Source organism: Lampris incognitus, chromosome 6 (assembly GCF_029633865.1).
Source record: "Lampris incognitus isolate fLamInc1 chromosome 6, fLamInc1.hap2, whole genome shotgun sequence".
NCBI lineage: Eukaryota > Metazoa > Chordata > Actinopteri > Lampriformes > Lampridae > Lampris > Lampris incognitus.
In genome coordinates, this window is record NC_079216.1 from 3,305,733 (window position 1) to 3,331,853 (window position 26,121).

Sequence of the window (26,121 nt, forward strand, 5' to 3'; positions counted from 1 at the left end):
TTCAGCATTGCCCCCTACTGGACAAACCAATTAGTGCGACATCTTTAATAAACTGGAATAGATAGATAGATAGATAGATAGATAGATAGATAGATAGATAGATAGATAGATAGATAGATAGATAGATAGATAGATAGATAGATAGATAGATAGATAGATAGATAGATAGATAGATAGATAGATAGATAGATAGATAGATAGATAGATAGATAGATAGATAGATAGATAGATAGATAGATACTTTATTCGTCCTGAGAGGGAAATTATATTGTCACAGCAGCCGGACACACGTCAGCACGACACAACGCAAAGCAAAGTACAGTCTAAAACAGATGGGAACCCAACACCAAATAAATATAAAAGTTACAAAACTAAAACGGTGAAAAACATACAATGATATGATGACTATGAGACGTGTACAAGGCACAGAGAAAGTGACAAATGAAACACGCGAAAAATAGGTATAAAACTAAAACTGTGGAAAATGTACAAATGCTATGATAACTATAAAACACACATAAGACAAAGTGCGTATGTGTACATTTCATTTTACAAATAAAATGAAAGTACGCGTGAAAACAGGTAGTAAAATTAGATACATGAATAAAGTAAAACAGTGTACGAATGATTCTATTGCATGTATTATTACACTCAGAAGTATCCGATATTCCATAAGGCTGATAATAGTGATTACAGTAATACTAGTGCTGACGATGGTGCACATTAATTATTCAGAGGATGTGGAAACAGGTGCCAGGTGCCAGGTGCCATCTTCCTCTTCTGGCTCCGCACATGAAACGGCCGCTGTGGAGGAGGAGGAGGATCTGCACACATCAGCAGAAATGGGACCTCCATTATAGTAAATATAAGATTTCCTTAATGCAGATTAATTTCATATGCATGGTTCGTTTTAACTTTTGGGCAAATTGCAGAAGGTTGAATCAGTTCATCTGGACACAGCTTTTTGCTGAGAGGGAAACGTGTCGTGTAAGTGTAAGTGTACTCCTCTTCAGCCTCAGATGAGCTGACTCAGCTCTCTGTGATCTTCTTGCCTCATTACTGAGCAAACACAAAGACTTTTTGTCAAATTGTTTTGCCGTAGGAATGCAAGTCACACATGTGCAATAACAAATATGGCGATAATGATATTTAACAGAAAATGACAAGAGCTTGCCAAAGGGAACGACAACGTAGCAAACAGTCATAACCAAATTCATAAAGATAAACAGAGAAGGTGCTGGAAAACAGTGGTTCTCCACCTTTTTGGGGTCCTGGACCCCCTGCGTATTTTTGATCTACCCTGAGGACCCCTCCACCTGATCTTGGGGGAGGGGGGTTGCAATTTCTAGAAACAGTAGAAGCTGCATTTTAAATTGCATTACAGCATTTATTCACTCTTTGGGGCAAAAATAAGAGCTTTCAGTTGTAACTTAGATATAGTTAACAAAACAGAATTCTTATGCAGTAACTTTCAGATATATGTAACAAAACAGAATTCTTATGCAGTAACTTTCAGATGTGTGTAACAAAACAGAATTCTTATGCAGTAACTTTCAGATGTGTGTAACAAAACAGAATATGTACTCAGTAACTTTCAGATATATGTAACAAAACAGAATATGTATTCAGTAACTTTCAGATATATGTAACAAAACAGAATATGTATTCAGTAACTTTCAGATAGATGTAACAACACAGAATATGTATTCAGTAACTTTCAGATAGATGTAACAAAACAGAATATGTATTCAGTAACTTTCAGATATATGTAACAAAACAGAATATGTATTCAGTAACTTTCAGATATATGTAAAAAAACAGAATTTTTATGCAGTAACTTTTAACAATGCAAACGGGAGCGAGATCTCTTATTAAAATACAATAAATTACACTTGTGAAACAGATGTAATTAGAGAAAAAAGTCCTGTTACCCTTTATAGTTTAGGTAGATAAAGGTCTCAGTCACATTTGAGTAAAATAATCCTATTTCTATAAATGTCATAGGATGTTTTTTTTAAAGATATTTTATTTTCACGGACCCCTTGCAATTACACCACGGACCACTAGGGGTCCGCGGACCCCCGGTTGAGAAACACTGCTGTAAATGATAAGCTCTGAACAATATGACGTCAAACCACGGGGGGGGGGGCAAAACCAAACAGGATAAAATATTTAAACTATCAGTCAAGGGGAAATTCAGTTTTATCTTGGTTATCTAATGCGGCAGGGACATTTCTTAGAATATAATATAATGTTCGTGCTTTTATTCCTTGTAGAAGTTTTAAAGAGTTCAACCATAATTACTCGTTCCTGAAGGTAGACTTGGGGGAAGCAAGGTTAACGCTATAAATAAGAAACTCCGGGTTAGTCGAGTTTTTTTATCGGCCAACCAACAAGAGGCCGAGACCGGAAGTGATGACGAACGCGATGACGACAAAAGTTTACGGCCGCCTTATAAACTCGGTGTTAGTTGGTGCGTTTTGGTCGGCCAGCTCGAAGCGGCCGGGTAGGGAGACATGACCACGTGACGCCGTTCAGCCGCGTCCTCCGCTCCAACGGTAAATTTTATCATATTTCTCTAAATCAGCGACCCCATGTGTCATTATTATTATCATTATTATTATCGTTGTTATTATTATTATTATTACTCTGCTTCCTTATGGAAATGGTGGAAGTGCCGCCAGGTTTTTGCCGGGTTCGTCGGGGGGGTGGACTGGTTTCGACGAAACGTGTCAGAAAGCTGCAGAGAGTGGAAATGGAGAAACGCAGAAACATACGGCTGCACACGGGTATAGACGTTATTCTGCTGCTGCTGTGGGAGGAGGACATGGGTATAGACGTTATTCTGCTGCTGCTGCTGTGGGAGGAGGACATGGGTATAGACGTTATTCTGCTGCTGCTGCTGTGGGAGGAGGACATGGGTATAGACTTGATTCTGCTGCTGCTGTGGGAGGAGGACATGGGTATAGACTTGATTCTGCTGCTGCTGTGGGAGGAGGACATGGGTATAGACGTTATTCTGCTGCTGCTGCTGTGGGAGGAGGACATGGGTATAGACTTGATTCTGCTGCTGCTGTGGGAGGAGGACATGGGTATAGACTTGATTCTGCTGCTGCTGCTGCTGTGGGAGGAGGACATGGGTATAGACTTGATTCTGCTGCTGCTGCTGTGGGAGGAGGACATGGGTATAGACTTGATTCTGCTGCTGCTGTGGGCTGCACACGGGTATAGACTTGATTCTGCTGCTGCTGCTGTGGGAGGAGGACATGGGTATAGACGTTATTCTGCTGCTGCTGCTGTGGGAGGAGGACATGGGTATAGACTTGATTCTGCTGCTGCTGTGGGAGGAGGACATGGGTATAGACGTTATTCTGCTGCTGCTGCTGCTGTGGGAGGAGGACATGGGTATAGACTTGATTCTGCTGCTGCTGTGGGAGGAGGACATGGGTATAGACTTGATTCTGCTGCTGCTGTGGCAGGAGGACATGGGTATAGACTTGATTCTGCTGCTGCTGTGGGCTGCACATGGGTATAGACTTGATTCTGCTGCTGCTGCTGTGGGAGGAGGACATGGGTATAGACTTGATTCTGCTGCTGCTGCTGTGGGAGGAGGACACGGGTATAGACTTGATTCTGCTGCTGCTGCTGTGGGAGGAGGACATGGGTATAGACGTTATTCTGCTGCTGCTGCTGTGGGAGGAGGACATGGGTATAGACTTGATTCTGCTGCTGCTGTGGGAGGAGGACATGGGTATAGACGTTATTCTGCTGCTGCTGCTGCTGTGGGAGGAGGACATGGGTATAGACTTGATTCTGCTGCTGCTGTGGGAGGAGGACATGGGTATAGACTTGATTCTGCTGCTGCTGTGGCAGGAGGACATGGGTATAGACTTGATTCTGCTGCTGCTGTGGGCTGCACATGGGTATAGACTTGATTCTGCTGCTGCTGCTGTGGGAGGAGGACATGGGTATAGACTTGATTCTGCTGCTGCTGCTGTGGGAGGAGGACATGGGTATAGACTTGATTCTGCTGCTGTGGGAGGAGGACATGGGTATAGACTTGATTCTGCTGCTGCTGCTGTGGGAGGAGGACATGGGTATAGACTTGATTCTGCTGCTGTGGGCTGCACACGGGTATAGACGTTATTCTGCTGCTGCTGCTGTGGGAGGAGGACATGGGTATAGACTTGATTCTGCTGCTGCTGCTGTGGGAGGAGGACATGGGTATAGACTTGATTCTGCTGCTGCTGCTGTGGGAGGAGGACATGGGTATAGACTTGATTCTGCTGCTGCTGCTGTGGGAGGAGGACATGGGTATAGACTTGATTCTGCTGCTGCTGCTGTGGGCTGCACACGGGTATAGACTTGATTCTGCTGCTGCTGCTGTGGGAGGAGGACATGGGTATAGACTTGATTCTGCTGCTGCTGTGGGAGGAGGACATGGGTATAGACTTGATTCTGCTGCTGCTGTGGGAGGAGGACATGGGTATAGACTTGATTCTGCTGCTGCTGCTGTGGGAGGAGGACATGGGTATAGACTTGATTCTGCCGCTGCTGTGGGAGGAGGACATGGGTATAGACTTGATTCTGCTGCTGCTGCTGTGGGAGGAGGACATGGGTATAGACTTGATTCTGCTGCTGCTGTGGGAGGAGGACATGGGTATAGACTTGATTCTGCTGCTGTGGGAGGAGGACATGGGTATAGACTTGATTCTGCTGCTGTGGGAGGAGGACATGGGTATAGACTTGATTCTGCTGCTGCTGCTGTGGGAGGAGGACATGGGTATAGACTTGATTCTGCTGCTGCTGTGGGAGGAGGACATGGGTATAGACTTGATTCTGCTGCTGTGGGAGGAGGACATGGGTATAGACTTTATTCTGCTGCTGTGGGAGGAGGACATGGGTATAGACTTGATTCTGCTGCTGCTGCTGTGGGAGGAGGACATGGGTATAGACTTGATTCTGCTGCTGCTGTGGGAGGAGGACATGGGTATAGACTTGATTCTGCTGCTGCTGCTGTGGGAGGAGGACATGGGTATAGACTTGATTCTGCTGCTGCTGTGGGAGGAGGACATGGGTATAGACTTGATTCTGCTGCCAGCACTGTAAGGAGACAGTATGACTAAGTCATCAGCTCACATCAGATGGTTAATAAACTACCCCCACCGTACAGCCGGTCTTACACTCTTTTCACTTTTTAGACAGATCATCCATATACACACTGAAGAGAACAGGCGACAGTATTCCTCCTTGTCGGACCCCATTGGCCACTGGGAAGGGTGCAGATGTACTCTTACCCCATCTAACCTGCATGGACATGAATACCAAAAATGCAAGATCCTTATCAAATAAGAGGGGACCCCTCGCTCTTGTAGTTTAGCAAACAATTTACCATGATTAACTTGGTCAAAAGCTTTTGATGCATCCAGAAAACACACAAATACTGCAGTGTTATGTCTTCTGTACTGACTAACAACTTCCTTCAGCGCATATATATACCATAACACAATATTACGATATCCCACATTTCAGACAATATTTAGTCTTATATCACAATATCAATATAATAAAATAATAATAAACATGGCACAGATTTGTGCATATAAGTGTTGTCTTTTCCTGGTTTAAACAGTAAAGGGATGACATTTTGTGAACTGTTGTAGCTGTTCTAGTATTTGTTTCTATCTGCTAGCTCATCATATCCACGCTAATAATGATTGTTTATCAAAAATCTCTAATATCTTATGAAAGCCCCAATAGTCATCCCTACAATATCGATGTCAAGGTATTGGATCAAAGATATCATATTTGATTTTGTTCATATCGCCCAGCCCCATCCCAAACCATACGGTCCAGCTGAACGGGACTTTTCATCTCAACTCTCTCCAATGAGAGCTGATTTTCTGACTACTGGTCTTGTTCATCCATCCATCCATCCATCCATCCATCCATCCATCCATCCATCCATCCATCCATCCATCCATCCATCCATCCATCCATCTATTATCTGAACTGCTTACCCTGCTCTCAGGGTGGCGGGGATGCTGGAGCCTATCCCAGCAGTCATTGGGCGGCAGGCAGGGAGACACCCTGGACAGGCCGCTGGTCCATCACAGGTGTTGCAAGCTGAGCCTTGCGCCTTTAAGGAGGGGGCTTTGTGGTTAATCTGTGGGGGTCGGACCCTTTAGTCGGCTGGTTAACGTAGTCGCCCGTGGTGCGGGAGGCCTGGGTTCGTGTCTCGGCTGCAGCGGTTCCCAGCTGCCCCCTGAATTTGCTACACAGGGCCGACACATTCACACTAATACTTATACACAATTACACTAATACCACATTAATACTGGTCTAAAAACTGCGGACAGAAACTTGACCAGCTGAAGACACAGCCTGTGACTGGTCATACCAGATCACTTCATTGTAATCTGTGAATGTTTGCATAATTTGCTGATGAAGATCGTTGTGGTGGAAGTTCCGGATTCTTCTTCATTTTTTTAGGTCAATTTTGAGTTGCTAGTTTTACCTTTTCCGGTTTTCAAACCTTTTCCTTCCATAACGGTTTAAGTATTCTAAGTAAGTAAATATTCTAAGATGTAAATTATTCCTGTGAAAGAGTCACGCTAGAATACGTTTGAATATGGTTTGATGATTCGTGCAGAATGTTCTCTGTGTGTACAGTTTTGCATTTCGTGACTTTTTTCCACTGATCAGACACCTCAGGGTATAAACCGTGTCCATTTTAAACAGAAGAGATGGTCCCCGTCTTCATTTCAGTCAACCAGGAAACAACAGTTTATGAGCGGTGAAACCATGTATCTGGGGTATTGAAACAGTATGTACTGAGTGTTAAAACAGTAGATAATGAGTATTGTGAGTTTTGAAATGGTATATAATGAGTTTCTGTTGGTTTGTAGTGTCGCCATGGATGACCTAACCCAGGCACTCTCAGCCAGCTTCGCTGTGTCCAGGGAGCCCAACAGTACTGCAGCCCCTCATCCCCGCCTGGCCCAGTACAAGAGCAAGTACAGCGTCCTGGAACAGAGCGAGAGACGCAGGCGCTTCCTTGACCTCCAGAAAACGTCTGTTCACTTCTTTATCGTTTCATAGTCTCACTCTGACTTGACTCACATTCCTCCTCTGAATTTCTCTTGGCTGTTAAAGGAGTGCTCATATACAGACCCCCCCCCCCAGTTTAGGCCCACATTCAAAACACTTCTTTGGAAGATAGATGTGGTTATCTAACTGCCCTGTGCTTGTTTATTTTGTGGTGTGGAAAAGGGTCACACTTAACGAGCGGCAGTATGGTTTCATGCCATGAAAGAGCGCCACAGATGTGATGTTATCTTTGAGAATGTTGATGGAGAAGTATAGAGAAGGTCAGAAGGAGGTACATTGTGTCTTTGTAGATTTACAGAAAGCATATGACAGGGTGCTGAGAGAGGAGGTGTGGTATTGTATGAGGAAGTCAGGAGTTGCAGAGAAATATGTAGGAGTGGTGCAGGATATGTATGAGGGCAGTGTGACAGTGGTGAGGTGTGCGGTTGGAATAACAGATGGGTTCAAGGTGGAGGTGGGATTACATCAAGGATCGGCTCTGAGCCTTTTCTTGTTTACAGTGGTGATGGACAGGTTGACGGACAAGATCAGGCAGGAGTATCCGTGGACTATGATGTTTGCGGATGACATTGTGATCTGTAGTGAGAGTAGGGAGCAGGTGGAGGAGAGCCTGGAGAGGTGGAGGTATGCAATGGAGAGAAGAGGAATGAAAGTCAGTAGGAGCAAGACGGACTATGTATGCATGAATGAGATGGAGGACAGTGGAATGGTGAGGATGCAAGGAGTAGAGGTGATGAAGGTGTATGAGTGTAATACTTGGGGGTCAACTGTCCAAAGTAACGGGGAGTGCAGAAGAGAGGTGAAGAAGAGAGTGCAGGCAGGGTGGAGTGGGTGGAGAAGAGTGTCAGGAGTGATTTGTGACAGAAGGGTACCAGCAAGTGTTAAAAGGAAGGTTTACAGGATAGTTGTGAGACCAGCTATGTTGTATGGTTTGGAGACAGTGGCACTGATGAAAAGACAGGAGGTGCAGCTAGAGGTGGCAGAGATGAAGATGATAAGATTTTCATTGGGAGTGATCAAGAAGGACAGGATTAGGAGCGAATATATTAGAGGGACAGCTCAGGTCGGACGGTTTGGAGACAAAGCAAGAGAGACAAGATTGAGATGATTTGGACATGTGTGGAGGAGAGATGCTGGGTATACTGGGAGAAGGATGCTGAATATGGAGCTGCCAGGGAAGAGGAGAAGAGGAAGGCCAAAGAGGAGGTTTATGGATGTGGTGAGGGAGGACATGCAGGTGGCTGGTGTGACAGAGGAAGATGCAGAGGACAGGAAGAAATGGAAACGGATGATCTGCTGTGGCGCCCCCTAACGGGAGCAGCAGAAAGTAGTAGTAGTAGTAATTAGTAGTAGTAGTAGGTGTGGAGAAGGGTTAGAGGATGAACTGATTGTCTTGGCCTTTGTAAAACAGGGCAATATATATAAGCACCACCACATTTAACTGAGCGCATTTATTCTGTTCTCCACCAACAATCTAAAAACTCTGGGGGGGGGATCTCCTTTACAACCACACCATACTAATACAATCAGCACATCAGATTAAACAGCCAAAAATGTCTCCCCCAGGTGTGACATCATTAGCTCACCCACAGTGAAATGTACAAAACATTCAGAAATACAATAAATGGGATTTCCTGTCAGTTCAGGAGGATGCCGTCTCGATGCCATCTGATGTTGTCTAGAAGTGGCTCTAGATTGTCCTCGCATAAAGATGCAGCGCTCTAACATACACACCACACCAGCCTTAAATACGTATTTATGTTACTTTATTTTTCTTTTCTTAAACATTATGTTGCATCACAGTGAGCAAGGTACATTCCTTGTTATGTTTAAATAAACCAGATTTTGGTTGTAGTTCTGTGTTTAACTGCTGTGTGTGAGTCACAGTTTTTTTGGGGGGGAAGGTTTTGAGTCAATTTATCTCACCAATGTATTCATTAAACTGTAACACCACAGTGGAAGTATCTGAATGAAGGTTGTTGTCTGGAAATCTCAGGAAGAGGTTCAACTATGTGAACCATGCGAGACATCTGGCCGTAGGCGACTGGGCTGAGGCTGACAGCGATGGAGAGGAGGACATGGAGGAGAAGAAGGAGGGGGAGGGGAGGCGTGAGGAAGAGAAGAATCCAGAGGAAGAGGGGATGGAGGTTGAAAGGAGGAAGCTGCCGAAGCATTACGCCAACCAGGTCAGTATTTTAAACATACTGCAATGTCTGTCCTGACCAGAGGAGGGCGTACAAGCCAGTGGCATTACTGTGTCAGCCTTATAATCGACTCTGTGCATAACTGTAGTCCACTGACTTCTGGTTCCTACTGCAGCGGTCATACCAGTTTCCTGTTTGTTGGCGTGTGCTGTTGACAATGGCATATTTTTCGCGATGCCTGCAAGATTTACTATGGATAAATGTCCACCACATGCACACAACTGTCCACACACTTCCACCTTCACCTACCAGCAAACAGGTGAAACTTTTGCTTTCAGTTGAAATGTCTTCCCTGCTGACGTCAGTGGTCAGAAACTAAAAATATTACAAATTGCCAGTCGGAAGTTCTTATTTATGATCCTTGTTTTAATGATACTACTGCAGTGCCCGTTCAAAAGGTGCCTGTTCGGAATGGGCCGCTTGCAGCTTTCCAAACAACTTCACCCTCGACACGCGGACAACGGGTGTAATCCCCCCCCTCCGACCACAATGTGGGTTGCAATGGCAGCGTGGTGCTATTCGTGTTTCTGCTTGTTGACTCCACGTTAAGTGAATAAGCACTTATGATACACTTATGACCTCTAATGACCTGTAGTTCTTCCGATTTCCTACGTTAAATGCACTAAATGACTAATGTAATGTAATGTAATGTAATAAGCAGAAGCAGGGATTCAAAGTTTTATGACTAACTGAAGTTTTATGGCTACCTCGCTGAAAACTTTACCCCTTGCAGCTTTCTCGAGAATCGCTTTTCCAAACAACTTCACAATAAATACTGCACTTCCTTGGGTCTTCAGTAATAACACCCGCCAAGTGTGAAGCTGATCCGATGAACGGCTGTCAAGAAAATCCAAGGACAGACATGCATACAGACAGACAGACCGAATGAGATTCCTTTAATTTTAGTTAGAATAGATGTTGTCTTCTCACACCTCACTCTGCACCACAAATCACCATTTTTCAAGTCTTTTTCTGGGTGAAGACCAGCAGAACCTGTATTACATTACCCTTTAAAGGTCCATCCTAAGCAAAACACTAGTTTCCAGCTAGCTGGCTGATTGAGGGGTGTTCGCTGTGTACAATAATGGGATGGGGAAAAAATACATTTCAGATTTTTCAAAACTGTTGTACAGTCAAACTCTCAGACAGACAGAAGCAGAACAAAGTTCTCCTCAATGTGGGCTCAGTTGTGTTTAATTTACAGTGCCTTGAGAAAGTATTCAACCCCTTGACAGTCTACTAATTTCTGGATTATAAAAAATGCTCACACATCTGTTCCTGAACAATATTATTTTTGTGAACTCATAAACTCTTACAGCATGTTCCCAAAGCCAAAATAAGTTATATTTCGCTGGCTTTTTATTGATAAATTAAAAACCTAAATATAGTGCTTGCATAAGTATTCAACCCCTTCTGCTCTGAAAGCTCCAAGTTTAAAAAGCACTCTGTGTAAAGTTCATTAGCCAGGCATGAACTCCACCAGAAAATGAAGACAAAGGAACAGAATACTGAAGTGAGAGACAAAGCGATTAAAATGCAGAAGGCGGGAAAGGGATACAAAACAATATCCAAGTGTTTGGATGACCCACAGAACACTGTTGGATCCATTGTCAGAAAGTGGAAGCTGTATCACACCACCAGACACTTTGTAGGACAGGCCGTCCCTCAAAGTTAAGTGTCTGAGTAAGACGTGGACTGGTGACGAAAGCCATGGATGATCCTGCATTCACTTTGAAGGAGCTCCAGAGGTCAGTGGCTGAAACTGGAGTAAATGTGCATGAGTCAACCATATCACGGCTCTCCATAAATCTGGCCTGTTTGGGAGGGTGGCAAGAAAGAAGCCGTTATTCAAAACTGTGCATATAAAAGCACACTTGGAGTTTGCTACCAAGCATGAGAGAGACCCAGTTAGGATGTGGGTAAAGGTTTTGTGGTCAGATGAGACGAAAGTTGAGCTTTTGGGCCAAAGAGTTTTATGTGTGGTGCAAACCTAACACTGCTCATGCCCTACAAAACACCCTCCTTATAGTGAAGCATGGCGGCGGCAGCATAATGCTATGGGGTTGCTTTTCATCTGCAGGCACTGGGAACCTTGTTCAAATCGAGGGAAGAATGGATGGAGCTAAATACAGGGAAATATTGGAATAAAACCTGTTGCAGTCTGCCACAAAACTGAATTGGGAGAAGGTTCACCTTCCAGCAGGACAATGATCCTAAGCACAAGGCTAAAGCAACAATGACATGGCTCAGCAACAAGATGGTGAACGTTTTGGAGTGGCCAAGTCAAAGTCCAAACCTCACCCTCATTGAAAATCTGTGGCGCAGACTGAAAATCGCAGTCTAGAGGCGCCATCCCTCCAACCTGTAAGACCTGGGCAAAGTCTGCCAAGAAGAATGGGCAAAAATTACTCCAGAAGAATGTGCAAAGCTTGTACATACTTAGCCCAAGAGAATCAAGGCTGTTATTCTACAAAGCTGGTACTCTACAAAGTATTTATGTGGGGGTTGAATACTTATGCAAGCACCATATTTTAGAATTTTAATTTATTTACAAAAAGTCAGCGAAACATAACTTGTGTTGTTAGAGCTTATGGGTTCACAACAATAATATTGTTCAGGAATAGATGTGTGAGTATCTTTTATAATCCAGAAATTAGTGATGACTGTCAAGGGGGTTGAATACTTTTGCAAGGCACTGTATTTATTTGTATATCTTGATCGATTGTCCGATAAATTGTGAATTAGCATTTTCTACATCACAAATTTTGATGTAGCACATTTTCCCATCAATTTTGAAAGAGATGGAAGTCATTGGAACCCGCTGACAAATTTAATACCTTTGCAAATGCTGATAGATTATCTGTCGAATGATGAGTCTGTATGAAAACAGAATATGTGTTTGTGAACTGCTCCGTTCTCAGCTCATGTTGTCCGAGTGGCTGGTGGACGTCCCGCCGGATCTGGACTCTGACTGGCTGATGGTGGTCTGCCCCGTGGGAAAAAGATCCCTCATTGTTGCCTCCAAGGTAAGAGCCAATCACCGGTCTGGTGTAATATCACGTGATCTGTCTCCGAAGTTGTTGTAGCTCAAATTTCAGGAAGTATTTCAACTAGTGCGGTGCCTGTTCTATTTCGTATAGGCTTCGCCCTCAAAGGCTATCGCTGGGTTTATCCCTTGCACCCTTGTGCAGCACTGAAAAACTTTAGTCAACACCCACCAAATTGTGGGCCTCACTTATTGCTGCAACTCATCTATGTATTGAATCAAGACTGTACTGTCTGCTCCCATTTTTCTTCAGTTTCTAAGCAGGCACTATCAAGCCTTTAATAGCAATTCATCGAGCTCTACAATGATTCATAACAATAAGTGGTGGTGTCCAGTTGTGCCCTGTTTGCTGGATGGGGTAAATAATAGGTTTCAACTTGATCAGCTGCTGCGAGACCTGCCTGAGTCTGGAGCACGCCGGCCTGGCACTCACCCCGATAACATCGAGGGCGATCTGGTGGGGACCTCACCTAGCATCGATTGTGCAGTGTTTTTGTCTGCGTTTGTGTCGTTGTGTGGAGTGTGGGGGAGGTGTGTCGAAGGTGTTTGGCTGGGAGAGCTGGCGCTGGATTGGCTGAGGGAGCGTGGTCTGCTGCATCCTGTGGGCCGAAAGACCACGGCCCTGACCGGAGCTGTGCCCAAAGAGGAAATACCGAGGGCGGTCTGACAGGACGGTGAAGCGGGGCAGGCTAAGCTAACTGCTAGCCCATGCTGACCGGCAGTTCCACCAGTCATCCTGGCTGGCGTTCGTTTTTTATTTTGTTGCAAATTTACTGAATGAACTGTGTTCTTGACTGTTTTTTGTTTTTTTTGGTTTGTTCTCTCTGGTTTTGTATGCTTTTGATGGTATCGTTTTTGGGAGGTTTTGGATATGTGTTTTTGTCTTTTGTGTTGCACTGCTGTGGGCTGGGAGAAATGAAATTTCATCTCTTTTGTGTACGCAAGTACATGAATGAGATGATAATAAATTGTTCCTGATTCCTGATTTGAGTTAGGACAGTTACGGTTAACTTACTTCTCAGCTCCTGATCTGCATGGATGGATGGATGCAGTGGAGAAAACTGTGGAGTCGTTCTCGTGCCGCTGAAAGTTCTCTTTCTTCTTTCTTTTTAAAGGGTTCCACTGCCGCGTACACTAAAAGCGGTTACTGTGTGAACCGGTTCCCATCCCTGCTGCCCGGTGGGAACAGACACAACTCGGCCATGGGAAAAGGTGGGTGGGACTCCTTCTCAGAGCTGGACCTCAGCAGTTTGTTAAAATGGAAGTTTGAAGTATTTCGTTAATGTCAGAAAGTAGTTCCAGCTACAGCTACTTCCCCTTCCATTGCCCGGTGTTCATCTGAAACACAGATGAAATGGGGCTAATGGGCTCGTTAGGGAGTCAAGAACAAGACGCACCGACTCACTTTCACCTTTAAGTCCATTCTTGGTATGTCACACAGCATTGGGCGCTGTAGCTTAAGGTCCTGTGATTTGTTTTTATTATCTGCATCTACGGTCTGTGCAGAACTAGGTAAGAGGGCCTTCTCCCTAGAATACATTACAAGCTGACCTACCATTACTACTGCTGCTACTTTCAGCTGCTGCCGTTAGGGGGCGCCACAGCGGATCATCCGTTTCCATCTCTTCCTGTCCTCTGCATCTTCCTCTGTCACACCAGCCACCTGCATGTCCTCCCTCACCACATCCATAAACCTCCTCTTTGGTCTTCCTCATCTCCTCTTCCCTGGCAGCTCCATATTCAGCATCCTTCTCCCAGTATACCCAGCATCTCTCCTCTACACATGTCCAAACCATCTCAATCTTGTCTCTCTTGCTTTGTCTCCAAACCGTCCAACCTGAGCTGTCCCTCTAATATACTCCTTCCTAATCCTGTCCTTCTTCATCACTCCCAATGAAAATCTTATCATCTTCATCTCTGCCACCTCCAGCTCCACCTCCTGTCTTTTCATCAGTGCCACTGTCTCCAAACCATATAACATAGCTGGTCTCACTACCATCTTGTTAACCTTCCCTTTAACTCTTGCTGGTACCCTTCTGTCACACATCACTCCTGACACTCTTCTCCACCCACTCCACCCTGCCTGCACTCTCTTCTTCACCTCTCTCCTGCACTCCCCGTTACTTTGGACCGTTGACCCCACGTATTTAAACTCATACACCTTCGTCACCTCTACTCCTTGCATCCTCATCATTCCACTGTCTCCCCTCTCATTCACGCATACATAGTCCGTCTTGCTCCTACTGACTTTCATTCCTCTTCTCTCCTGTACATACCTCCACCTCTCCAGGCTCTCCTCCACCTGCACCCTACTCTCACCACAGATCTCGCTACATTACAAGCTGACCTACGGGTGGACAACCTGAAAATCTTTTGGTCAATTCAGATCACTGATGAAAGACTTGGAACAGAGTCTATATGGAGATGTCAGGGCTTCTGAACAATGTCAGTCTCCTTACTGTGGGTCTGACTTTAGGTTACTGCTCTTGATTTTATTGTATGTTGTGTGATATTTTTGGTTGTAATTGTATTGTTTTATGTTGTGGTGTCTGCAACTTTATGTCTTAATGTTGCCATCTTGGCCAGGTCTCTCTTGCAAGAGATTCTTAATCTCAGTGAGACTTGCCTGGTTAGATAAAGGTTGAATGAATGAATAAAAGAGACTAGAGGGAACTGTCCTGATTTCAGGTCTGTACCGGTCCCATCCAGGTGGGAAAAGTGAACTACAGCTGAAGTGCATATTGAGCAAGGCAATCCCAAACCTCACCGTAACCACCAGAGTGGTCAGAGTGGGGTAATTGGCCAAGTACAATTTGGGGGGGGGGGGGTCAAAAAAATAATTAACATGTAATAGTTCGGAATGAGTGCCCCCCCCCCTTTTTCTCCCCAATTGCATCTGGCCAATTACCCCACTCTTCTGAGCCATGCTGGTCTCTGCTCCACCCCCTCTGCTGAGCCGGGGAAGGCTGCAGACTACAACATGTCTCCGCCGATACATGAGGAGTCACCAGCCGCTTCTTTTCACCTGACAGTGAGGAGTTTCACCAGGGGGACGTAGCACGTGGGAGGATCACGCTATTCCCCCCAGTTCCCCCTCCCCCCTGAACAAGCACCCCGACTGACCAGCTGACCAGAGGAGGCGCTAGTGCAAGCGACCAGGACACACACCCACATCCAGCTTCCCACCCGCAGACAGCCAATTGTGTCTGTAGGGACACCCGACCAAGCCAGAGGTAACACGGGGATTCGAACCGGCGATCCCCGTGTTGGTAGGCAACAGAATAGACCGCCTCGCCACCCAGACGCCCAGAATGAGTGTTTTGAGTGCACGTCACTTGTGAGCTGAATTTGTGTGACTTGTGAGGAGGTGCGCTCAATGAGATCTTGACATTAGGAACAGGAAAGACCACAGATGAGTAGAGGTACTGGTATTTAGTTATGTGGGAGTATCAGTTTAAGATGAGACCTTGACATTAGGAACAGAGACGACCACAGATGAGTAGAGTTACTGGTATTTATGAATGTGGGAGTATCAACTTAAGCTGCCAAGCAAGTAAAGGAATACTAGTAATGGGTGTCTGTGTCCTCATGGAGCAGCTCTTTATATTAAAGTACAGTAGAGAGATGACACAGAAACCCATGTCCATACATATGTGATGATGAAGATGAAGATGTCTGTTCTTTGTTGGCATTATACCCAGACTACACCATCCTGGACTGCATCTACAGTGAGGTCAACAGAACATACTACATCCTGGACGTCATGTGTTGGAGGGGCCACCCGGTCTACGACTGCCCGGTAAGCCCGGCTGTCAGTGCTGATGGAGAAACGTCTGGCCCACAGACGAGTGTGTGTGTGTGTGTGTGTGTGTTTTCCATGTTGCCCATTTAGCTTGTTCAGAATTGTTTTTTTGTCTTTTCGTTGACAGTGTTATTTCCTTGTTAACAGACTGAGTTCCGTTTCTACTGGCTCCAGTCCAAGGTCCAGGAGGCAGACGGCCTGTCAGAGATCGCCAAGCGAAACCCCGTCAGTATCAGAATCTCCAAATAAAACGATTAACTATTTCATTTGTTCTCAAAGAAAGTCTGTTTAAAAACAAATCTCTGGGGCATCTGGGTGGCGTGGCGGTCTGTTCCGTTGTGTACCAACACGGGGATCACCGGTTTGAATCCCCATGTTACTTCGGCTTGGTCGGGCATCCGTACAGACACAATTGGTCGTGTCTGTGGGTGAGAAGCCGGATGTGGGTACATGTCCTGGTCGCTGCACTAGTGCCTCTCTGGTCAGTCGGGGCGCCTGTTCAGGGGGGAGGGGGAATTGGGGGGAATAGCGTGATCCTCCCACGCGCTACATCCCCCTGGTGAAACTCCTCACTGTCAGGTGAAAAGAAGCGGCTGGTGACTCCATATGTATGAGAGGAGGCATGTGGTAGTCTGCAGCCCTCCCCGGAGGGGGAGCAGAGACCGGGACAGCTCAGAAGAGTGGGGTAATTGGCCAAGTACAATTGGGAGAAAACGGGGAAGGGGGGAATCCAAAAAAGAAAAAGAATCTGTGGTCTTCTGTGTTCATGTTACGTATGTGTCCTGATAGGAACAAATTATGCATCTGTCATGAAGTTGTCTTTTACAGTAACAACATGGTACTCAACTTTTTTTCTGGTCCGAAAGTTCCAGTTTGTGAGTCTGAACAGCACCGACTGTACCGTGGAGTCCATTCAGAGAGCGCTGGCAGTGGAGTACAGCTTTATGGTAAGAGAAACTCCCCGGTCTGTTCTCCCTTTCATTACAACTTCCTTCTGCTGTCGCATGTCGGGGACTTCACAGACCAAACCAATCCTACACGTCACGCATATTGGTCTTTGTCTGACTTGAGGTCTTGGCTACCTTTTAATTCAGAACAGTTTCAAAAAACAAGAGACGGTCCAGTCATAGCTCTGGAGATGGATCCCTGGGGTTTATGTAGTAAGGAAGTAATGACAGTGGAAACAGTAACAAGTGGGGTTTCCCCCCCCCTTTTTTTTCTTTTTTTTTTTACTCCCCAATTGTACTTGGCCAATTACCCCACTCTTCTGAGCCGTCCCGGTCTCTGCTCCACCCCCTTTGCCGATCCGGGAAGGGCTGCAGACTACCATATGCCTCCTCCCATACATGTGGAGTCACCAGCCGCTTCTTTTCACCTGACAGTGAGGAGTTTCACCCGGGGGACGTAACGTGTAGGAGGATCATGCTGTTCCCCCTCCTCCCTGAACAGGCTCCCTGACCGACCAGAGGAGGCGCTAGTGCAGTGACCAGGACACATACCCACATCCGGCTTCCTACCCGCAGACACGGCCAATTGTGTCTGTAGGGACGCCCGACCAAGCCAGAGGTAACACGGGGATTCGAACCGGCGATCCCTGTGTTGGTAGGCAACGGAATAGACCGCCACACCACCCGGACACCTGCAAGTGTTTTTAAGGATACCACACCACAGTGTAGTGAGTCAGGTGACCCGGATCATTCTCCTAAGCTATTATTGGACAATCCAATTTTTGGACGATCTACCTTTCTGAAATTGTTATAAATTCAGAGTGAGACTGGGACTCATTTCCTGAGAATGGTGGGTATAGTTGACTCACTGGATTGGTCCATCAGCACTGAACTGTCAGTGGCTCCAAAGAGAATCATCAGCCAAAAGCTGAAAATGTATTTTTCCAACATCCATTACCTTAATATCTGTTGTATTAACAGAAAGTCAGACAAATTCGTGCACACCTTTATTGAAATTCAGCGTATGCTGAATGGTGAGTTTAGCCTGGTGTAGCTTAATTGCTGGACGTTTATCATGGTTGTTTGCAGCTCCTCTCAAAAGAACGGAAAGACACCTCTGAAGCCGATTTTTAATATTTTTACTTGTTAGCGTAGCGTTTACACTTACCAATGTTTTCACAAGCACATGCAAAATCCTAAAAATTCACTTATAGTTTTGAACTGTTTTTCAGTAATACACATATTCGTCTTTTTCTATGGTGGAAAATGGTCATGTGTCTCACAAATTGTTTAAAACTACAATCTAGGGGCGGCCTGGGTTAGAATCCGGCCCGGGCCCTTTGCTGCATGTCATCCCCTCTCTCATTCCTGTCTCTCTCTCTCTCTGCTATCGCTTTTCAATAAAGGCGGAAAATGCCAAAAAAATTCTTCTTCTTTCGGCTTGTTCCCTGTTTCTCAGGGGTCACCACAGCAGATTTTTGCCCTCCACAGCTTTCTGTCTGACACATCCCTCTCCTGCAGTCCAACCCTCCTCATGTCCTCCTCTAGCTGGTCTCCATCTTTTCCTTTGTCTTCCTCTTTTTCTTTTGCCAGACATTTTCAGGTCCAATACCGTCTCTCCTATATAGTCTATGCCTCCTCTCTGTACATGTCCAAACCATGTCAGTCTTGTCTCACTCAACTTCTCATCCATTCCTTTGATTTTGAACACAGCTCTCACTTCTTCATTTCTCTTCCGATCTTTTCTAGTCACTCCCAAGGACCAATGCAGCATGTTCATCTCTGCGAACTGTAATGTAGCTTCTAGCCTCTCTGTTGTTATCACTGCCTCCATACCATAGAGCATGGCAGGCCTAACCATTGATTTGTATACTTTGCCCTTTACCCTCGACGGCATTCTTTCGTCACAAAGTACTCCAGCTACCTTTCTCCATGAATTCCACCCAGATTGTGTCCTTTTCTTGTCTTCCCTCTTACTACCGCCTTCTGTCTGTATTGTCGATCCTAAGTACTTGAATTCGTTAACTCTGGGACATCTCCTAAGGTCAATCCTGGACTTTCTACTTGCTTGTTTATCCACAGGTACTCAGTCTTTGTTCTGCTGATCTTTAGTCATGTAATCTCTAGTGCTTCTCTCCAATCGTCAAGATCTTGCTCCAACCTTTCCTTGTCCTCGTTTGCTAGCATGATGTCATAAGCAAACATCATGCTCCATGGTGGCTCTTTCTTAAGATGTTCTGTGAGGCTGTCCATCAGTATCACAAACAGGAAAGGGCTCAACGCCGATCCTTGATAAGTCCTCAAACTTGCTTGTTGTTTTCACTGCACATCGAACTATGGTCTTACAGTCCCTGTACAAGTCTGAATTATGCTTATGCAATTTTCTGCCACTCCCTTTGCTCTCAGGCAATACTGCAACTCTTCTCTCAGTGCTCTGTCATATGCCTTCTTGAAATCAATAAATACACAGTGCAATTCTTGCTGTCCTTCAATGTATTTTTCAGCTAAGGTCCTCGGTACAAATATCACATTTGTGGTTCTCCTTTCAGGCATGAATCTTAATTGTTCTTTCCCTATAGTCACTTCCTCCCTAAGTCTCACTTTAATCACTCTCTCCCATAACTTCATTGTATGTCCCATTAGTTTTATCCCTCTGTAGTTATGCAACATTGAGCATCACCCTATTTCTTGTAAATTGGTACCACTATGCTCTTTTCCATTCATCTGGCATTTTCCCAGTTTGAAGTATGTTGTGGAAGAGTCTAGTCAGGAACTCATGCCAGTATCGCCTAAGTATTTCCAGACTTCTGCTGGAATATTGTCTGGTCCCACAGCTTTCCCATTTTTCATTCATTGCAACGCTTTTATCACCTCATCCCCTTGTAGTCTCTCCCACGTTCTCTTCATTCCTTGGTGGTTCATCTGTCCTTTCTCTGGTGTTCTCTTCATTAATTTTGGTGACTGTAACAATCCTTCCATCTCTGTACAATATCCTCATCTTTTAACAGTACTTTTCCATCTGCGTCCTTGATCAGCTTTACTTGTTCAACATCCTTGCTTGCTCTGTCTCTCTGTTTGGCCATTGTATATATACGTATATCAGTGGCGAGCGGTCATAATAAGCTATAAATGCAGTGCATGCCCAAGGCATTTGAAAATGATGAAAGAATTTACATACAGTATAATAATGACTTGAAAATCTATTTTTAATAAGTAACGAGCATTATTCACATTAAAACGTGTCATTTAAATGTTTGTTCCTCAATTTCTTAGATTGTTTTCTTTTCAACTGCGGTTCGGTTTTCCAACTCGCATCACCGCAGTCTGCCACATCTATCCTGCTCACGGCGAAGCTGCCAAGCATTCAGCTTACTTCGCGCGTGCGCTCTGTGATTCCCAGTTGTATTCATGGTATATGAAAATATCTTGTGAGTGTGGAAGTCTGGTGGGCAGAAAAGCTGGCTGTGAACCAGCTTATCCGGAAACGTACATGCGCAACACTGCCATCTAGCGAGCTAGTTACTGTAAGTTGGCGCTTGTCTGTCTTGCTTAGTTAGCTCACCGCCATACGTTTCAGTACTTGTCAATATGAGTGACAATTTGCATATTATAGAATCATTACATTCTGTATTCGTTTTCTCGGAGGACTTTTGAAGAGAAAAAGATTATTATTGCAGGAGGACATCCAACTCCCGAACTTGGCATCACAAAATCGACAAAGAATTTCATCTGTCACTTTCACGCTACCACATATGAAAAACATACATGGCTAGCTGTCTGCCCAAAAGTTAGCAAACTATTCTGTTGGCCATGTCTCCTTTTTTCTACAGAACACAGTCTGGACCATGGCAGGTTATGGCGATTTAAACAAATCTCCATACAGCAAGGACAAAACATGAGGTGCACCTGCACACATACATTGCGTGTGTGCGTGCGTGCCCGGGGTGGGGACGAGATAGCATACCCAGCTTCAAAGGTCACCGCTCGCCACTGATATATGTCCCTCTCTCCTCCCTTTGTATCTAGTCTTTTGTAAAGGTCCTCATATGCTCTTGCCCTTGGTGTCACTACAGCTCTCTTAGTTTCTTTCTTAGCTTTCTTGTATTCATTCTTGTTTTGCTCATTCTCGTTTTTGTCCAGCGTCATTTTGGCCAACTTTTTCTTCTTTATGGAGTGCTGCACTACTTCCTCCCACCACCAACTTTCCTGTCCCTTCTTTTTACCCCCTTGAGATTCTCCTAGTACTTGCCTGCCTGCTCCCCTTAGTCCTTCTGCTGTTCTATTCCAAACTATTCATTCATTCACTCATCATCAGCTACTTCTCCGGGGTCGGGTCGTGGTGGCAGCAAGCTAAGTAGGGCACTCCAGACGTCCCTCTCCCCAGCAGTGCCCTCCAGCTCCTCCTGGGGGATCCCAAGGCATTTCAGGCCAGATTGGACATGTAGTCCCTCCAGCAAGTTCTGGGTCTACCCCGGGGTCTCCTCCCAGTTGGCCGTGCCTGGTAAACCTCCAAAGGGAGGCGCCCTGATCAGATGCCTGAACCACCTCAACTGGCTCCTTTCGACGCGAAGGAGCTGCGGCTCTACTCTGAGCTCTGTCCGGATGTCCAAGCTCCTCACCCTATCTCTAAGGCTGAGCCCAGACACCCTACGTAGGAAACTAATTTCAGCCGCTTGTATCCACGATCTCACCCTTTTTTGTCACTACCCAAAGCTCATGACCGTAGGTGAGGGTTGGAATGAAGATTGACTGGTAAATTGAGAACTTTGTCTTCCAGCTCAGCTCCCTCTTCACCACAACGGTCTGGCACAACGTCCCCATTACTGCTGATGCTGCACCAATCTGCCTGTGAATCTCCCGCTCCAACCTGCCCTCACTCGTGAACAAGACCCCGAGATACTTGAACTCCTTCACTTGAGGCAACAACTCATCCTCAACCCGGAAGAAACAATCCACCATTTTCCGGTAGAGAACCATGGCCTCAGACTTGGAGGTGCTATCCTAATCTAGTGGCAATCTATCTCCCAACAGCTCTCTTACCTTCATCCTGAAGCTTTCTCTACAAGGTTCCACTTTCAGCTTCCACCATTGAATCTTCCATGCTGCTGGCCTTTTCTGAGTTTGCTTCTTGTTTTTTTTTTCCCGGCATATCAGTGGCCTATATTTTGTCACACACTCGCTTAGTATTACTTTGCAATTTACAGCTTTCCTCAAGTGCTGCTTTCTGCATAAAATGTAGTCTTATCTGCATAATTCTGCCTCCACTCTTGTAGGTTACTGTCTGATCTTCCCTCTATTTGAAATATGTATTAACTATAGCCATATCATTCCTTGAAGCAAAATCAACTATTGACTCCCCACCTGCATTTTTCATTCCAAACTTGAATTTTCCCATGACATCCTCATTGCCACCATTTCCCTCTCCAACGTGTCCATTCAAGTCTGCTCCAATGAGAACTCTTTCATCCCCTAGTATACCTGCCATTACATTGTCCAGTTGTCTCCAGAAATTCCCCTTTTCCTCCTCATTGCAACCCACATGTGGTGCATACGAACTTATATTTGTCAGATGTCCATACAAATCCAACCTCATCCAAATCAGCCTATCCGATTCCCTCTTTACTTCTATGACTTTCTGTTGTAGCTCTCTGTCTAGGATTATTCCCACACCGTTCCTTTTACTGTCTGTCCCATGGTAGTATATCTTATATCTCCTCCAATCTCTCTTGCCTTGCTTCCTTTCCACTTTGTCTCCTGAAGACACATCACTTGCATTCTTCTCCTGTTCATCATGTCTGCTGTTTCTCTCCCTCTGCTAGTCATTGTCCCAACGTTAAGTGTGGCCATTCTGAAGTTCTTCAGTTGTCGCTTTTCTGTCTTGCTTGTACCCGTCCTCTCCTCCGTCTTTTCCTACATTCCCCAACAGGCGCATAGTTTCCATTAGTACCCTGTGAGGGCACAGCACCAATGGCGGTCGTTGTTAACCCAGGCCTTGACCGATCTGGTATGTCATGCCTGGTTTTGTCAATCCGCATAATGATTTGGCAGAATCGCACAACCACTGACCGGACACAACCACTGACCCTATGGATGGGGCACAGGTAAAGCGCTGGATGCCATCCCAGTATTCATGGTCTTACGCCCATTCCTGTCACCTGAAAATGCCAAATGCCAAAAAAATCTTTAAAAAAAATCTAAATATTTGTGTTTTCCATGCACTGTTAAAAGCATATGTCTTGATGCATGCTAAAGCATGTTAAAACCAGTTTTAGAATAATTGTTGGGCTAGGCTAACAAGTAAAATATATTAACTGTCAACCTCAAAGAACGTGTAGTTTTCTTTTTGAGAGGAGCTGCTAATGATCCTGTAGGCATCCAGCAGTTGACCTAAGCTACGCTAATCTCACAATTCAACGTGCTGTTAAACTGAACACATGGACATAAAAAGGTATCCGCTGCTTTGTCTTGCTCTGTGTAAGTAGGACAAAACTCCGTAAACCAAACTATTCCCTTAAGTGCAAAATAACAGAAGCAGAAATATACATCAACTCGTTTCTATTTCATCTGGCTTTCATTCTTTTTAAACCTGAACTGACTTTGGCTGCAGGTGGATGGTCTTCTCTTCTACCACCGTCAGACACACTACACCCCCGGCAGCACCCCCCTGGTGGGCTGGCTCCGTCCCTACATGGTGTCTGACATCCTGGGCATGGAGGTTCCCCAGAGACCCCTCACAACAAAGCCGGAGTATGCCAGTCACCAGCTGCAGCAGATCCTGGAACACAAGAAAACGTCCAGCGAAGTTCGCCCGGCCGACCAGAATGGACGCTACGAACTGGAGCACCTGTCCACACCTTGCCAGGAGGAGAACGGCGAAGGAGAATGGCTGTCCAGTCCACCCCAGAAACCAACCAGGGAGGCTCAGATGGAGAGCTGAGATGAAAGCACGTTTCTAAATCAAGACTTGTAGAGAAAAACGGCTCCCTGAATGGGACTGACCGCCCTGAAGTTAGGCTAACGTGTCCAGAGCAGACCAGTGCAATTTGCTGTCTATCGCTTTTTCATGGCTTCAGTTTTAAATTCCACGATGCATTTGCTTTGATTTTATTGGAGTTTTTCTCAGAACTTCAGGGAGTGGAAATGTCAGCGCTTTTTTGTGGCAGAAAGTTGTGAAGGATTGTGTCTGGTTATTATATTAGGTGTGACGTGGTCTGGTGCCTAAATCTACTGGAATGAAGACGCATTCCACAGTTCAAAATGTTTTCTGCAATATAGATTATATTCCACATAGAAAACCTCTCATCTTCATCAGCTTACTACCACTTACTTTACATCCAACATTAATCTCAAATATCGGTAATGTCAAATGGTGATGTAAAAGAGCAGAGCACAGGCAGGGTGGCTGAGTCTGATGGGAGATTTTACAATCTTGTTTTCAACCAACAGATGCTTGCTCAGAGTTTTTTTTAAATGTGAATGAATAAAAAAAGTTTCTAAATCGGCCTGTGTTTGTACAGTTATCTTTTTAAATACACTTTCCCCTGGGTAAAGAATTTATAGAGTATTGTTGAATTTAATGGTGCTATATATGAGATTTCGATTTATGATCCACATATTTGATTTGGCAAAGGTTTTACGCCGGATACCCTTCCTGACGCAACCCTCCCCATTTATCTAGGCTTGGGACCAGCACTAAGAATGCACTGACTTATGCATTCCCAGTGGCTTGGTTTAGAATTTGGAGAAGCAAGACTGTTGGGTGGAGTTCAGGGAGGAGGTAAGACAGGCACTGGGTGGTAGTGAAGAGTTGCCGGATGGCTGAGCAACCACTGCAGAAATAGTGAGGGAGACAGCTAGGAAGGTACTTGGTGTGTCATCAGGACAGAGGAAGGAAGACAAGGAGACTTGGTGGTGGAATGAGGAAGTACAGCAAAGTATACAGAGGAAGAGGTTGGCAAAGAAGAAGTGGGATAGTCAGAGATAAAGAAAGACAGGGTACAAGGAGATGTGGCGTAAGGGAAAAAAGAGGTGGCGAAGGCAAAGGAAAAGGTGTATGGTGAGTTGTATGACAGGCTAGACACTAAGGAAGGAGAAAGAGACTTGCACCGATTGGCTAGAAAGAGGGACCGAGCTGGGAAGGATGTGCAGCAGGTTAGGGTGATGAAGGATAGAGATGGAAATGTGCTGACAAGTGAGGAGAGTATGTTGAGAAGGTGGAAGGAGTACTCTGAGAGAGTGATAGATGAAGAAAGAGAGAGAGGGTTGGATGATGTGGGGATAGTGAATCAGGAAATGTGGATTAGCAAGGAGGAAGTGAGGGCAGCTATGAAGAGGATGAAGAGTGGAAAGGCAGTTGGTCCTGATGACATACCTGTGGAGGCATGGAGGTGTTTAGGAGAGATGGCAGTGGGGTTTTTAACTAGATTGTTTAACACAATCTTGGAAAGTGAGAGGATGCCTGAGGAGTGGAGAAGAAGCATACTGGTACCGATTTTCCAGAACAAGGGCGATGTGCAGAACTGTAACAACTACAGAGGTATAAAGTTGATCAGCCACAGCATGAAGATATGGGAAAGAGTAATAGAAGCTAGGTTAAGAGGAGAGGTGGTGATCAGCCACAGCATGGAGATATGGGAAAGAGTAATAGAAGCTAGGTTAAGAGGAGAGGTGGTGATCAGCCACAGCATGGAGATATGGGAAAGAGTAATAGAAGCTAGGTTAAGAGGAGAGGTGGTGATCAGCCACAGCATGAAGATATGGGAAAGAGTAATAGAAGCTAGGTTAAGAGGAGAGGTGGTGATCAGCCACAGCATGAATATATGGGAAAGAGTGATAGAAGCTAGGTTAAGAGGAGAGGTGATGATCAGCCACAGCATGAAGATATGGGAAAGAGTAATAGAAGCTAGGTTAAGAGGAGAGGTGATGATCAGCCACAGCATGAAGATATGGGAAAGAGTAGTAGAAGCTAGGTTAAGAGGAGAGGTGATGATCAGCCACAGCATGAAGATATGG

General features: G+C 45.2%; 1 protein-coding gene across 1 annotated transcript; it reads left to right on the forward strand.

Annotated features, from left to right (window-relative positions):
• The first annotated feature begins 2,475 nt into the window (after positions 1–2,475).
• On the forward strand, positions 2,476–24,605 carry snupn (snurportin 1). The gene is made up of 9 exons (XM_056282074.1): positions 2,476–2,558; positions 6,909–7,073; positions 9,107–9,296; positions 12,236–12,340; positions 13,476–13,572; positions 16,062–16,159; positions 16,310–16,387; positions 17,029–17,109; positions 23,717–24,605. Exons 2-9 carry the CDS (start codon positions 6,916–6,918, stop codon positions 24,044–24,046), a joined length of 1,137 nt encoding a protein of 378 aa, XP_056138049.1. The 5' UTR covers positions 2,476–2,558; positions 6,909–6,915; the 3' UTR covers positions 24,047–24,605.
• Positions 24,606–26,121: the final 1,516 nt, after the last annotated feature.